This window comes from Oncorhynchus tshawytscha, linkage group LG19, assembly GCF_018296145.1.
Source record: "Oncorhynchus tshawytscha isolate Ot180627B linkage group LG19, Otsh_v2.0, whole genome shotgun sequence".
In the NCBI taxonomy this organism is placed as follows: Eukaryota; Metazoa; Chordata; class Actinopteri; order Salmoniformes; family Salmonidae; genus Oncorhynchus; species Oncorhynchus tshawytscha.
In genome coordinates, this window is record NC_056447.1 from 34,800,512 (window position 1) to 34,815,639 (window position 15,128).

Genomic DNA, 15,128 nt, shown 5'->3' on the forward strand with positions numbered 1-15,128 from the left:
CTCTTTTGCACACCAGTATTTCTACTTGCACATTATCATCTGCACATCTACAGTGAGGGAAAAAAGTATTTGATCCCCTGCTGATTTTATACGTTTGCCCACTGACCCCAAAAAATTATCAGTCTGTCATTTTAATGGTAGGTTTATTTGAACAGTGAGAGACAGAATATCAACAAAAATATCCAGAAAAACGCATTTAAAAAATCAAAGAGGTCAGACGTTTCTTGTAGTTGGCCACATCTCTTGCACACATCTCAGGAGGGATTTTAATTTTACATCTCAGGAGGGATTGTAATTTGTTCAGAATTAAAACATGACGAACACTTACCACGCTGCAGTTTGGTCCTCCTCTCCTTCCACCAACGAGAAGTGTTACATTGTGATGATTATTGACATTTATAAATGTTAAAACAGTATGAAGTGTAGTTTACATGGAGCAAACAGTGGGCTAATTGAACTGCTAAAAACCGTACATATGGAAAATAAGGGTTTTTGAGCGCTAGACACAAATGAGAGAATACTTGAATCTGACAATTAAACTTGCCATAGCAGAGCTGGTTAGACGATGTGTTATGAGCATCAAATATTATTTTTTTCTTTGCGGATCTTTACAACCTGTAGAAAAAGGGTGACGTCAGTCCTTAGGACCCTGCCAAACTGTTCAAGATACTATTGAGGACAGGGAGGCACAAGCTGTCTGTATTATTTTGTTGGTGGCTGCCAAACTTCTGAAAAGCAAACAACACCAGTCATATGGTCAAGTGCCACAAAGAGGGACATGAACGGAGCAGTATGGCTGGCCCTGGATAACATTAATAATATGCCCGTCAATCTCTCCTGCCCCAAAGTGGAGGAGAGATTGACTTCTTCACTACTTCTATTTGTGAGGAGGATTGACATGTTGTATGCACCGAGCTGTCTGTTTAAAGGACTAGCACACAGCTCAAACACGCATGCATACCCCACAAGACATGCCACCAGAGGTCTCTTCACAGTCCCCAAGTCCAGAACAGACTCTGGGAAATGCACAGTACTACATGGAGCCATGACTTCATGGAAATCTCTTCCACATCTAGTAACAGATACAAGCAGTAAAATCAGTAAATAAAAAACACAGATGCAACTACTCCTTATGGAACAGCGCGGACTGTGAAGAAACACACGCATACACACACACATGCTAACACACGCACTCTACACACACATACATATGGATTTTGTGTTGTATATATGTTGTAGTAGTGTGTAATAATGTGTTGTGAAGTGTAATGTTTTAACTTTATGTAAATTGCCTTTATATTGCTGGTCCCCAGGAAGAGCAGCTGCTGCCTTGTCATCCGTAATCAAATATAAATACCTCTTTGTTTAGTTTTTCCTGTCTGGATGGTGTGTTGTGGATAGTCTGGCATGTTTAAAAGTTGTTTTCATATTTTATCCCCCTGGCTGCGCAAAGGACCCTCTCAAAGGACCCTGTGGTAAAAACAAAAAGTTCAAGTGTATCTTCTGGTAGAGGACAAACAGTGTTTCCAAACACACATTGCTGCTTTCCAGATGAAGTCATATGATACCTGTTTTTTAAGTGTGTGTTTTGCATAGTGAGATATATTCACAGTCCACTAAGGAATAGGTCTGACTTGTGCCTTGGACCGTATGCCTTCGATGGCCCTGTTGGTGTGGGCTGAGAGTGATAAGAGGCTCTGATAAGCTGTGATTGGGTATCTGCTGTGAGAATACAATACCTCCAGTGAACAGGTAATGGGACAGAGACAGAGAGCCTGCTGGGTTTGACTTTATGCCTGTGGTTATCACTCATCACTTCCTTGTTCTTCATCCACCATCTATCTGATAGCATTAATGTCTTCTCTTTTAAATAATAAAATGTCTCCCTCATGGCTCATTCAAATTGGGATGTAATCTTTCCACTGTGACAAGATATCAAGAGCCAGAGAACAGTGATTGCATGGGGTACAGCTGATACATACTGTACTATACCATTCTGGGAGATTCCCAGCCTCCAGTGAAACAATATGGATAAGGTATCCAGTCAATCTAACCAGATATAGGCTCTTATAAGGTATTCACTTTGATTTAAAACAAAGTATTCCTGTGACAGTTTCATCACTGAAAATGTGCTTGTTGGCATTCCATTTTAAACTCTGTTGTTCCAGATCCTGAACACAAAGGTGTTTCACAACATACCATTCCACTGTGAAACTGATCACTTGAAGTGCACAAAAGCAACATCTCAGAAAGACTAATGCAGCCATACAGTCATTATGCATTGTTCTCTCCATTATCCTTAATCTGTTAAATGCAGTTTTCCCATTAGGGTACAAATGCAAGATTCTCAAACAGACATGGATCCAGACAGTAAGTCTGGGCCAAAATCACCTGTTACAACCTAGGCTTAGTCCATCTACTGCACCATGTCTTTGTGACATGGACTAAGACAACTGAGCCTGTTCTTCTTCTTGGTCATATTGGGCGTTTTTGTTGGTTTGAAACCAGACACTTTCAGAGAGAGACATGAGGACAAAATATCACAACAGTGCCTATGAATGCAGTACAATGCACAGGCATGTGCATGTGTGTGTGTATGTGCATGCTCACCTTTGTTCATGAGAGTATAAGCATCTCTTGAGGATGCATTACAACCAGTTCGGGTTTGTCAGGTTTGTCTGCCAGGTGCCGTTGGTTGGTGCCCATGTGCCAATAGTTTAACTTTGCGTGGGAGACCTTGTTTGACTGGTTCACCAACGCTTTCCTCAAACCTCTTTCACTTTGCCACCTCAAAACCTAGATGTGTCTATAACTGCACAACTTGATCCATTAGATTAACTATCATTATGTCCTAGACTTTCTTACTCAGGACCCTCATACACTGTTTTCAATGGACCGTAGATTGAACACAAACACACATATATATCTATATATATATATATATATATATATATATATATATATATATATATATACAGTGGGGCAAAAAAGTATATATATATATATATATATGTGTGTGTATATACAGTGGGGCAAAAAAGTATTTAGTCAGCCAGCAATTGTGCAAGTTCTCCCACTTAAAAAGATGAGAGAGGCCTGTAATTTTCATCATAGGTACACTTCAACTATGACAGACAAAATTAGAAAAAAAATCCAGAATATCACTTTGTAGGATTTTTATGAATTTATTTGCAAATTATGGTGGAAAATAAGTATTTGGTCACCTACAAACAAGCAAGATTTCTGGCTCTCACAGACCTGTAACTTTTTCTTTAAGAGGCTACTCTGTCCTCCACTCGTTACCTGTATTAATGGCACCTGTTTGAACTTGTTATCAGTATAAAAGACACCTGTCCACATCCCCAAACAGTCAGACTCCAAACTCCACTATGGCCAAGACCAAAGAGCTGTCAAAGGACACCAGAAACAAAATTGTAGACCTGCAAAAGGCTGGGAAGACTGAATCTGCAATAGGTAAGCAGCTTGTTTTGAAGAAATCAACTGTGGGAGCATTTATTAGGAAATGGAAGACATTCAAGACAACTGATAATCTCCCTCAATCTGGGGCTCCACGCAAGATCTCACCCCATGGGGTCAAATTGATCACAAGAACGGTGAGCAAAAATCCCAGAACCACACGGGGGGGACCTAGTGAATGACCTGCAGAGAGCTTAACAAAGCCTACCATCAGTAACACACTACACCGCCAGGGACTCAAATCCTGCAGTGCCAGACGTGTCCCCCTGCTTAAGCCAGTACATGTCCAGGCCCGTCTGAAGTTTTCTAGAGAGCATTTGGATGATCCGGAAGAAGATTGGGAGAATGTATATGGTCAGATGAAATCAAAATATAACTTTTTGGTAAAAACTCAACTCGTCGTGTTTGGAGAACAAAGAATGCTGAGTTGCATCCAAAGAACACCATACCTACTGTGAAGCATGGGGGTGGAAACATCATGCTTTGGGGCTGTTTTTCTGCAAAGGGACCAGGACGACTGATCCGTGTAAAGGAAAGAATGAATGGGACCATGTATCGTGAGATTTTGAGTGAAACCTCCTTCCATCAGCAAGGGCATTGAAGATGAAACGTGGCTGGGTCTTTCAGCATGACAATGATCCCAAACACAACGCCCGGTCAACGAAGGAGTGGCTTTGTAAGAAGCATTTCAAGGTCCTGGAGTGGTCTAGCCAGTCTCCATATCTCAACCCCATAGAAAATCTTTGGATTTGAAAGTCTGTGTTGCCCAGCAACAGCCCCAAAACATCACTGCTCTAGAGGAGAACTGCTTGGAGGAATGGGCCAAAATACCAGCAACAGTGTGTGAAAACCTTGTGACTTACAGAAAACGTTTGACCTCTGTCATTGCCAACAAAGGGTATATAACAAAGTATTGAGATGTAAACTTTTGTTATTGACCAAATACTTATTTTCCACCATAATTTGCAAATAAATTCATTAAAAATCCTACAATGTGATTTTCTGGATTTTTTTTCTCATTTTGTCTGTCATAGTTGAAGTGTACCTATGATGAAAATTACAGGCCTCTCTCATCTTTTTAAGTGGGAGAACTTACACAATTGGTGGCTGAGTAAATACTGTTTTGCCCCACTTTATACAGTACTTGCACATATGCACATGTAGTACTCAGCAAAACATCTGCATACCAGGAGTATTTTTTTTTTTACCAGACCCCAATATTCTGTAACTATACTGGGTACTTTGTCTATTCCCCTCCTTTGCATCCACTGGCCAGTAGTCAGTTAGGGAAATCAGCCTCCTGTTTCTTTGCACAACAGAGGTTATGTCAGTCTAGACCATTTGCCTAACTGCTCAGTAATCTCTCTGAGACCGATATTCACACATTTCCCTATGTTTCAGACTCGCAGCAACATCAACAAACACAACACTAAAATCAGACTGGATTCCAGCCGTTCACACAGATCAGTAATGTTGCTGATTTAAACTGATAAAACCATCAATATCACCTCTTTATCTACTGTAGTTGTGATATTGTATGCATACAGGAAGGCTTATCTTGATATGATAGTGTATGTAAGGGGATATGCATTGTGCAGCACTTCAGAATTCATGGATGAGCAAGGTTAATAAATAATAGGTGCTTTCTCTACCTGATCATTTAACAACTCAGTTTACATTCAACCTATATGATGCAAGGTATGGTTTAATATAAAATGGTTTTCATTGTTAAACTTAATTTACATTGTCCTGATTCATTGCGGTCCAATCAAACGTTGACACTAACAGCCATCTGCATAATATCTCAGTAGAATATGCTATGTATATTCTGTGTCGACGGACTTTATGTCTGTCCTCAATTTAGCAAAAAGTCTTATGAAAAATATCTTGAACTGTCAACTTGGACCAGATCCTATCAGAAGAAATGTTGAAGTTTTGGCCAGTTTGATATGCTGGCCCTGATGTTCGGCCGTTGATGTTGAAATGAAGCCATTTGCTTCACTCTTTACTTAATTTCCTTTTCAAAATATTTAAAAAATACAGACTGCCACGACCTCGTCCTCGCTACAATGTCAAACTCAAACTCCAGTCATATAAAGTAGTACAACAGTGGGTGTGAAAGCAAAGAGACTGAACATTGATAACATTTTCAAAGATGGGTACATTTTGCGGACTTCAACAAAGACACCAAAAGAATGACACAGCAATCAGTGTTATGTAAAGGAGGAGGATAAAAAAAACATGAATTGCACAGAGCAGGGGTGGAGGCATGGACAGGGATTTGACTGCAAACACAGGGTGTGAGAAAGGGGGCATTGAGTGTCGCTTTTCTTATCTGAGCGGGCATCAGAGGCGAATCATCTGTCCATCACCCCGTGGTGTCAGCAGAACGGCCATGACATGCACCAGAGAACAATTAACTGCCTGGCATTTTACAATCTCAGTGATAAGACAGCAATGTCATATCCTATCTCTAAAACTGACGGCTTCTCATAGGCAGGCATAGAGAGAAAGAGAGAGCGAGAGAGAGATTTGAGCCTCATCCAACACCTCTGTATGAAGGCCTGGTTCCCTGCTCTCTGTTGACAAATGGGTACTGATCCCATCTAGCTAAAATTGAAACAGACCAAAATGTAATTGTCAGTTAAAAGTGAAAGCTTGGGTCAGATAAGATTGCTTGATTATAAAAAAAAAGAAAATAGCAAAACTCAGCTGGAGTTCTTGTTACATTTGTATGATAGCAGTCAATAAAGTTCAGATTGACATGAAGGGCTCAACAGGGAGAGTTGTCAGTCAACTGATTTGTGTGATAATCATCCCACTCGGCACAGATGTCAGTTCACAGTAAAACATTTTTACATTTGGTTGAGTTGTCAACTAATGTAAATCCAACATGAAATGAACAGTGGGATGTTCATCTAGCTCACACAAATGACACACAGGCAGGCTTTCGTCTGTTGTTTCAAAGTCCTTTATTATTTAAAATACAAATATGGTATTTACACATTTCTTTTTACAACATAGCGTAGTAAATGGGTGAAGATGAGTTGACATTGCAGAATGAGAAGACATTTCTCAGCATCAGATCTTGAAGAACACACACAGAACATCCTCTAATTTCCGCAGCATGTCCCATTGTTGCATCTGAATGTGCTCTATCATACTATCCTGAGCTGCCATTGTGTTTGGGCCAAACAGTTCTCTGTTTATCCTGTACATGAATAGGGAAGTTGTGGTTCTATTGTGAGATCTGTTACATATTCATAACTAAAACAAATTTGAAGAGGGTGAATGCAAAGAAGACAAGAGTTTCATATTTACTAAAGGAGATGTCTTGCTTAACACATCAATCAAACATACTTCGGAAAGGACATTACACAGTTTAAATGTGTACAACAAGCTGGAAATATTTAAAATAACGCATCTATAGTTTTTAAAACTTTTGAATGAACTAGGCAAGTCAGTTAAGAACAAATTCTTATTTACAATGATGGCTAAGGAACAGTGGATTGACTGCCTTGTTCAGGGGCAGAACGACAGATTTGTACCTTGTCAGCTCAGGGATTCAATCTAGCAACCTTTCGGTTACTGGCCCGAAGCTCTAACCACTAGGCTACCTGCCGCCCCATATGTCATTGCTTTTTGCTGTTCAATCAAAAATAGCTTTCAGTGCAAATAGTCATCACTCTCTGAACAGGAAAATGTAAGCAGTCAAATGTAAATTATGGTCTTTCTTAACCATATGTAAATATATCATACAGAAACTCCCAAAAATGTCAAGAGTTGCAATGAGGCTTTCTGCTCCTCTTTGTAAAATAAACAACATATATAGTAAAACATCACAGTGACACATTAAAATCCAACAAAATAAAATAAATAGACATCTTCGCATGGTGGTTAAAAAAAGGCACAAAATGGTGGAGAGGTGTCCTCTTTCACTTCTCTGACTCCCTCCATCCTCGTGCATTCCTTCCAAACTTGTAGACCAGCCTTCGTCCATCTACACGTTCCAGGATTTCCCGTTTGTAGTAATATCTGGAAGGGTACAAACAGGGACCTTAACGGAACAGCAAAAATGACTTCCTTTGAACCAGGAAATAAACATGAATAAACATGAAACCACCCTAATCCTTTCAGTCTCTACCTCATAGCTCGGCTGAGCTTCTCGTAGGTCATGCTGCTATTGTTCTTCTTCTTGCCCCACAGCTGAGCCACGGCCTCTGACTTGAGGAAGCGGAACACGCCCTCTGTCCGATCCTCCCACTTGATCAGGCCTGGGTTCCGCTCCGGGTTCAGCAGAATGTCCCTAATGAACTCCCAAAGGTGGGTGCCCCGGGGGTCTGAGGAAAAACACACAGGTGGTGGAAATTAGAACCATCTACTATCAGTTTTTGCATGGGCAAAATGTTGAGCATTTATATTAAAATATATGATTCAATAGTACTGAAGATGATCATGTAAATACTACTCACTGTGTTTTTTGACCTGATGAGGGCGACTGTGAGATCTATTTGTGTCTGGAAGTAAAATAATAAACAGATATGGTAATTTAGCAGATGCTTAAAACAAATAAAAATTAAGACATTTAATACATTTGATACATGTGGCAATCGAACCCACAAGTTGGTCTAGCATCACAGTAGTCCAACCAACTAACCTACAGCAGCAGGTAGCCTAGTGGTTAGAGCATTGGTCCAGTACCCAAAAGGTCACCAATTTGAATCCCCAAGGTGAAATTATTTTTCGATATGCCCTTGAGCAAGGCACTTAACCCTAAGTGCTCCAGAGTACCACTTGACAATAGCAGACCCAAGATGACGCCACTCTCAGGGGGAGTTGGGATATGCAAAAAGCTTTCCAAGGATATGCAGTTGACCTGGGTGGGACAAAGCAAGGCCTAGAACCTTTTATGCGTAATATGAACTATTGCTAGCTGGCTCAGAGACTTGGAAACATCCCGTGACCACACCTGACACCACTTACTTAAACATCTGCCCATTTCTAGTTGTTAGCAATCTCATTCTACCAATCTCATTTTTTTCAGATATTGTTCACAATTTGTGGAAGCCATCTGATGTGTTTCCAGCTCTGAGCATCAGTAATTCACTTATAGCTTGTCAATGAAAGATTACTTAATTTTTTAAAATTTAGTGTGTGCTTGATCTTGTGTATTCTGAACTGTGCAACTCCTACCTATCTTCTGATAATTTCCTCACAATCTCCCAGATGTCTTCTTTCCAAATATGCCACGTTTTTGCATGTCGGAATCATGTAATTACACATGAATAGCAGTTACTTTTGAGTATGTCTATTTAGGCAGAAATCTACATTTTGCCATTACATTAGAAATACAATTAAACATACATTCATTTCGGCGGAGGTACAGCCCACTAGCACTAGCTATTGCTACCTATGGTAGATGTAGATTTTTTAAATATTTTTTTTACAAATCAATACTTGGAGTCAAATATCAATCTAATATTGTCCAAAACTAATATTGTGATATGTAATTGAATCGATTTTTCCCCATCACTAATCCACACATGTTAGCCTAACCTTTGTACCACTGTCTTCTGCATTTCAGATTTTATTCCATGGAGCCCAACACTGTTCAATTACATGGGTGTGGGGAACATAAACAGGATGAGTTTGTTCAGTTGTATTGTCATGCATTGTTTGCTCAGTGACGTTGTGGTGATGTAGTTTGGTGATAAGGAGTAGACTCAGCTGCCTCTTTCCCAAAATGATCACTCACTGAATGTTCATGGACTTTACTCAATAGACTTGTATTGCCACTCTGTTTGCTCAGTAATATAATAATTTATGCCCTTTAGCAGACGCTTTTATCCAAAGCGACTTACAGTCATGCATGCATACATTTTATGTATGGGTGTTCCCAGGAATTGAACCCACTACCCTGGCGTTACAAGCGCAATGCTCTAGCAATTGAACTTCAAAGGACCACGATGAAGCCATATTTTCTTTGGGGACTCAGCTACTGTAGGTCGATGTCTTCCCTTGGATTGGGGCTCGTTCCAATTAGTGTGTTTAGATAAGGTTTAGTAGGTTTTCAGTCCTCATCTTTGGTCTTGTTTCTTACCTGGACTGGAGGGAGTGGGTGAGGCCACAGGTGCAAGCGATTGAAACGAGGGATCGTAAATATCTAAAACGTAAAGAAATATCAACAAGTAAAAATTATGCTGTCCGCAAGTTAGTTAAAATTTGTACCTTTCTCCAAAATCCTATCCATTCCAATGTGGTACCTACCTGCAGGATAGATGCTAGGTTCTGTGAATGGGCAAGGGAAATCTACTAAAACAGGAGAGCACATTAAGCTTGCATGTACGCTTAAGAGGCATTATATACATTTAACATTTTAGCAGACACTCTTATCCAGAGCAACTATTGCTCAAGGGCACATCATCAGATTTTTCCGTCAGTCGGCTCAGAGATTCAAACCAGCAAACCTTCGGTTACTGGCCCAACACTCTTAACCGCTATACTACCTGCCGCCCATCTGAAGTGTTTAGTCTAATCACAGAATAGTTTCAACTTACATCATTTATGAATTAAATAGTGTCAAACAAGTTGAGACATGCATAGATATGTAATAACTGGATGAATTTCTTAGGGATGACTTGAAGTACATGACTCTGTGTGTTCATGCATGCCAGTGTTTGTCTATGGTGCTTTTACCATCTGGCTCTGATTTGATAACCTCCAGTGGTGAAAACTCCACACCAGGATACTGACCTGTGTAGGGATGACATGGAGAAACAAGGGCTCATTTAAGGGTAATACCATTACACGTACAGTAACGACATGGGCTTTCATTATTTTGTGTTAATCAAACTTGATATTGAATTCCTAAATCCTTGATCCTCCTACGCTGGTACAATTTACTGTTCCTGTTTTTTTGTGGTATTCTAAACGACTCAAGTGTTAACAAATGAAATACTACCATTCAACATTTGATGACCTAATCTACCGCAATATGTTTCAACATTGCATGGCCTGACCTGCCCTTCATTCTGATAAACATAACAATAACAAAGAACATTATAGTCGAGTGTGTGAACCCACCGCTCCATTTGAGCTCGGTGAGGCTGTGGTAGAGGATAGGCCCCACGGTGCCCGCAGCACGGGTGAAGTCCTGGTAGGTCATGCTGCACAGCTGACGTCCGTCCACATCAAAGTTCTGGAAGGGGATGGTGGCAGCGTCGATCTGGTGCATATCCAGCATCTGCTGCAGCCACTCCCACACCTGATACTTCGACCAATACTGAGGCTGGGAGTCCTGGGACCACAGGCGACTGGTGTAACCAGGCATCACTGTGGAAACTGGAGTCAGGTGTAAAGGTAGAGATTAAGTGGGGGTTTTTCATACTTTGAATGTGTTGGGGGTGTAGTGAAAACATTTGAACTCCGGCTAGCCCAGGTATTTGTAAATAATTAAACCAGCAGAGCAATTCACTGAATTGAGCAACCACACTAGTCCTCACTGTCTGAGCAGGGGTAGGAGCTCCATGTTGTGGGCAGCTGGCTCTCAATGCTGGCAGTGGATGGGATGCTCATGATACAGGTGGTATGACGGACCATGGTCCAGAGCTGGGGAGAAAGACACATACATTCAGTATGGAGTAAAACCCTGAACAAGATGATTGGTAGGTTACAGTGTAATCCCACACGGTGCACACAAACGGTGTCTTTCCCAAATCTGAGTATCTGAGTTGAGATAGGGTATGTTTCTATATGACGACATTGACAGATGTGAAACAGGATGACAAAGGGAGTCAGTGTGAAGACAGCATGGGAGCGATTGGGTGACATGCTCACCGTCCTCAACACGTGTATTTGCAAAGTGATGGATCTGTATGTCTGTCTGTTTTGCATACATATAGGCCTATTTGTTCTTCTGGTGGTTGAATGAAATGAGTCAGTCACACAATGATGTGTTAATACCAGAGAACTCGACAATTCTGTGCAGAAACGCCTGCAGGACATGTATGATTGACAACCCAGATAAACAAGCTCTTCCTTTAAATGACATGTCTGTGTTTTAAATAGATTAGGTTACAGTGCAGTTCCTTTTTTTCAGAACTACATCCTCTTAGGATGTCAACACATATTAATAGTGCTGTGATACTCAGGTAATTATAGTTGCTAATGCCAATTAATGAACAGTATACATATGAAGGAATGATTCATCCAGTGTGCAATATGTAATATGCTTATTCAATAGGGTAGGCAATAGCCGTTATAGCCGTCTGTATACTGGAGAAATACATTAAGAAATGAAACACTTCCCAATGCCACGATCAGATCAACTTTGACTGTAATGACACAATTAAAGTTTAAAAACAAGTTCGAATAAAGTTCTAAAGAATTGGTAATGAAGTGTTATTGCAAAAGTAAATACAACATAAATAGTATCAATCATTAGTTATTTCAATATCTTTGGGAAGACATCTGTAGTGCACAGCAGGTGAAGCACTGTGTCTTCTCCGTAACCCCACCATAAAGGACTGCCCGTGAAATAGTTAATAGTGTGCCAACAAATGGCTACATTCATTTAACTGTTGTTGAGAAAACACTTCACCACAACTATATTTGCATGTTATATGTAAATATACAGTACATTAGAATTGCAGGTCGGCACTGAGGCCTATGACAAGAATATTGAAGGTGGGGTTGTTGCAACACTGTACGTGTAATGGCCTTGTCACATGTTTTACTGTTGTCTAGACTGTAGTCCATTTATCTCGACTTTGTGGAAGAGAATGCCTACCTGGAGTTGAACTTTTTGGAGCATCTATAGTAAATGTATAATTTGCGGTCAATTATTGTTCACTAATAGGTGCTTCCAGGGACAGCTCATCTCAACATCAGCCAACTTTTGAAATCTGAAAACATCTTGATTTTGGATGGAATATTTAATGTGACAATGTAATCTGCTTTATCATATTGTAAGAGCGTATTATAAACGAATATGGTCTGTCTGTGAAAGGTTGTCATAGTGCTCACCTGCAGCATCAGTTTGACAAACAATAGACTCAGCTCTTTATACAGTGACCTATATTCAGCTTCTCTTTATTGACCACTACCTGGAAAAGGCTGGATTATGATGGCTAATAAAAACAATGACACCAAATAACTGTACAACACCATGTTTTACAGTACATGACCTATGTGGGCGCAGTGACAGGCTGAAAGAGAAACATAAATTATACCAAGTCTTCCTCAATCCTAAACAAAAGCAGTTTCCCAAGAACAAGATCCCCGAATGAGATTTCACTAGAGATATGTGGCACTTGGCAGTTTAGGCCATGGCTTTGGTTCAGCTCAGGATGCCAAGTCTCACCACCTGCCTGCTTTGTGTTAACTCTCAGTGCTGTCTACTATTTGTCTGCCTACCATCTAGTCTGAGCCGTCTGAAGACTGCCTGTCTTCATGGAAGTAGACTGCAGGTATTGTATTTCCTGACCGTTTAGTTTGGCATGTCCCTATCATCAGGTAACAGTTTCCATTTACTACAATCTCCTGGTCTGTTCAAGATTAACTTATTAATGATCCAATGTGTGAACTATTCAGCAGTGAGTAATACAGTTCCATGTTAGCTAGGCAAAGCTTTAGGGAAACTTGCCCCTGATCAATATTCACTACATGTGCATCTTATCACCCAACAAAATAAAAAGCTCATTGCAGAATATATTTACCTGCAATCATGATGATAAGCTTACAGATGAAGGAAATAAACGGACAAACAAATGATCACTGACAAATGTAACTTTTGGTAAGCAGTAAACAAGTGCAGGCAGATCACACTTCCCTATACTGAAGCTTCTGGAGAATCCCTCTGTGGAGTTTTATCTCAACTGATTTAAGTTACAACCCATGTGAGGTGATTACAGTACACTAGCGTGTAGATGTACTGCACCTTGTCACATATTACTAGGACACACAAGCATTTCACTACACTCGCAATAACATCTGCTAACCATGTACAGTATATGTGACCAATAAAATTTGATTCGAATTTGATTTCATTATAAAAGGAACTTACCAACATTTGTTTTGCTTCTCTTTCAAAGGGGAAGTTTGTATATCAAAACAAAACAGGGCCCATGAGGAGTACATTTGTCCATGATCATATTTACTTTGTAAACAAAAGCGTATGCCATTTAGTTTTAGGACTTCAAATGCAAACCACACAGTTATTTAAAGCCTAGTGTATATTCAGTCATCTTCTTTAACACTGTATGAACGGCATTGTAACAGTTTTGTCTAATGCTCAATTAGAATTACAGGCAATCAAAGCTTGACACACAGTTAGATAAATGAATCAAACCATCACATTCTAGTCTGAAAGACACCTAAAGTAGTGCCTACATTGCTTTGTTACAGATGGAATACCCACTGTCTGCATAGCCAAAACACCAATTCACTCCTAAGCCCAGCCATTTCAGCCATTGTTTTGATTGCGCTATTCAGTCAGTATAACAGTGACTAACAACATAGAAGCAAAGCTGGTTGCCTAGCAATGCTCAGCATGGTTTCCTACCAGAGCAATGGACTGGGTTCCGACCAGGATGGGAGGTGTCTCTCTCTCTCTCTCTCTCTCTCTCTCTCTCTCGCACTCTCTCTCTCGCTCTCCTCTCAGATGACTTCAGGTAGGTGAGGTAGTTAGCTGTGTTTCTCTCCACAAATGAGTGGAGTGTTGTTTTCAGTGCTAGAAGCTGTGCTCTTTTGCTTCCCAAAACTTTAAAAAAGTTCCAGCCCACACACACACCAAGGTGCTGCCCCAGCAGTGGTTATTTTATGCTGTCAGCTTCCTTGTCCTATCCTTATCCCTCCCCAATTGGCTACCAGGACAGGTTCGGGACAGATAGGAATTTGCATACGAATGACTGAGTGAATTACAACACATCTGACATACTGTAGGTGTTACTTTCACTCTTTGTGCTCTCTCTCTCTGGTCTCTGGTCTGGTCTCTGGTCACTCTCTCTTTCTCTCTTTCTCTCTCTCTCTCTCTCTCTCTCTCTCTCTCTCTGTCTTTGTTTCTCACATGCACGGCCACACACACATACAAACACAGAATGTCGCTAGGTGGCATGAAGTTCGCATTGTCTCAAACCTGATGATGTTTCTGTCTCAGAACATTTGGCTAAAGATAGACTCTGAAAATATATTTGACTAACCTTTCGAAGCTAACAGCAAGAACGATGGCCAACATGTTCCTTTTGTATTATTCATACACTTACGTTTTTTTATCGTCCTACGCATAATTAGATTTACTTTGGCTAATTGTCCATGAGAGGAACCCTGTTTTCATATGAATACTTTGTGACATTGAATCAGTGTAGACATACCGTTTGCTACAGTAACACAATTCCCATTATCTGCTGTTCCTTCTGATGAAGAAAGAAAAAAAGGGGGAACACTGATCTGTGTGTCTAGGACACTACCATGTCTCACCTCAACAGGAGAGCACTGTGGTTGGAGAGTGGAACATGCTTTGACCAGTCCTGTGTTGTGGATACTCTGTTCTCCTACCAGCACCAGAAGTTTGAAGGCGACACACCATTCGGTGCTCAGAGCTTCTACCTATATGTTTACACTTCAACTTATAGTTGTTTTTTTTCTGTCTGACA

At 40.4% G+C, this 15,128-nt stretch overlaps 1 protein-coding gene across 2 annotated transcripts; it reads right to left on the minus strand.

The window, feature by feature from the left end:
• Positions 1-6,430: 6,430 nt before the first annotated feature.
• ehf (ets homologous factor) lies at positions 6,431-14,289 on the minus strand. 2 transcript variants are annotated; one of them, XM_024379701.2, is made up of 9 exons: positions 14,039-14,289; positions 10,980-11,085; positions 10,561-10,818; positions 10,174-10,230; positions 9,745-9,789; positions 9,578-9,640; positions 7,950-7,994; positions 7,622-7,817; positions 6,431-7,512 (listed from the first exon to the last, which is right to left on the minus strand). In XM_024379701.2, the coding sequence occupies exons 2-9, from the start codon at positions 11,074-11,076 to the stop codon at positions 7,413-7,415; spliced, it is 861 nt and encodes a 286-aa protein (XP_024235469.1). In that variant the 5' UTR covers positions 11,077-11,085; positions 14,039-14,289; the 3' UTR covers positions 6,431-7,412. The 2 variants fall into 2 exon arrangements, with proteins under 2 accessions (XP_024235469.1, XP_024235470.1); XM_024379702.2 differs by having other exon boundaries at positions 9,745-9,786; positions 14,039-14,288.
• Between the last annotated feature and the right edge of the window lie 839 nt (positions 14,290-15,128).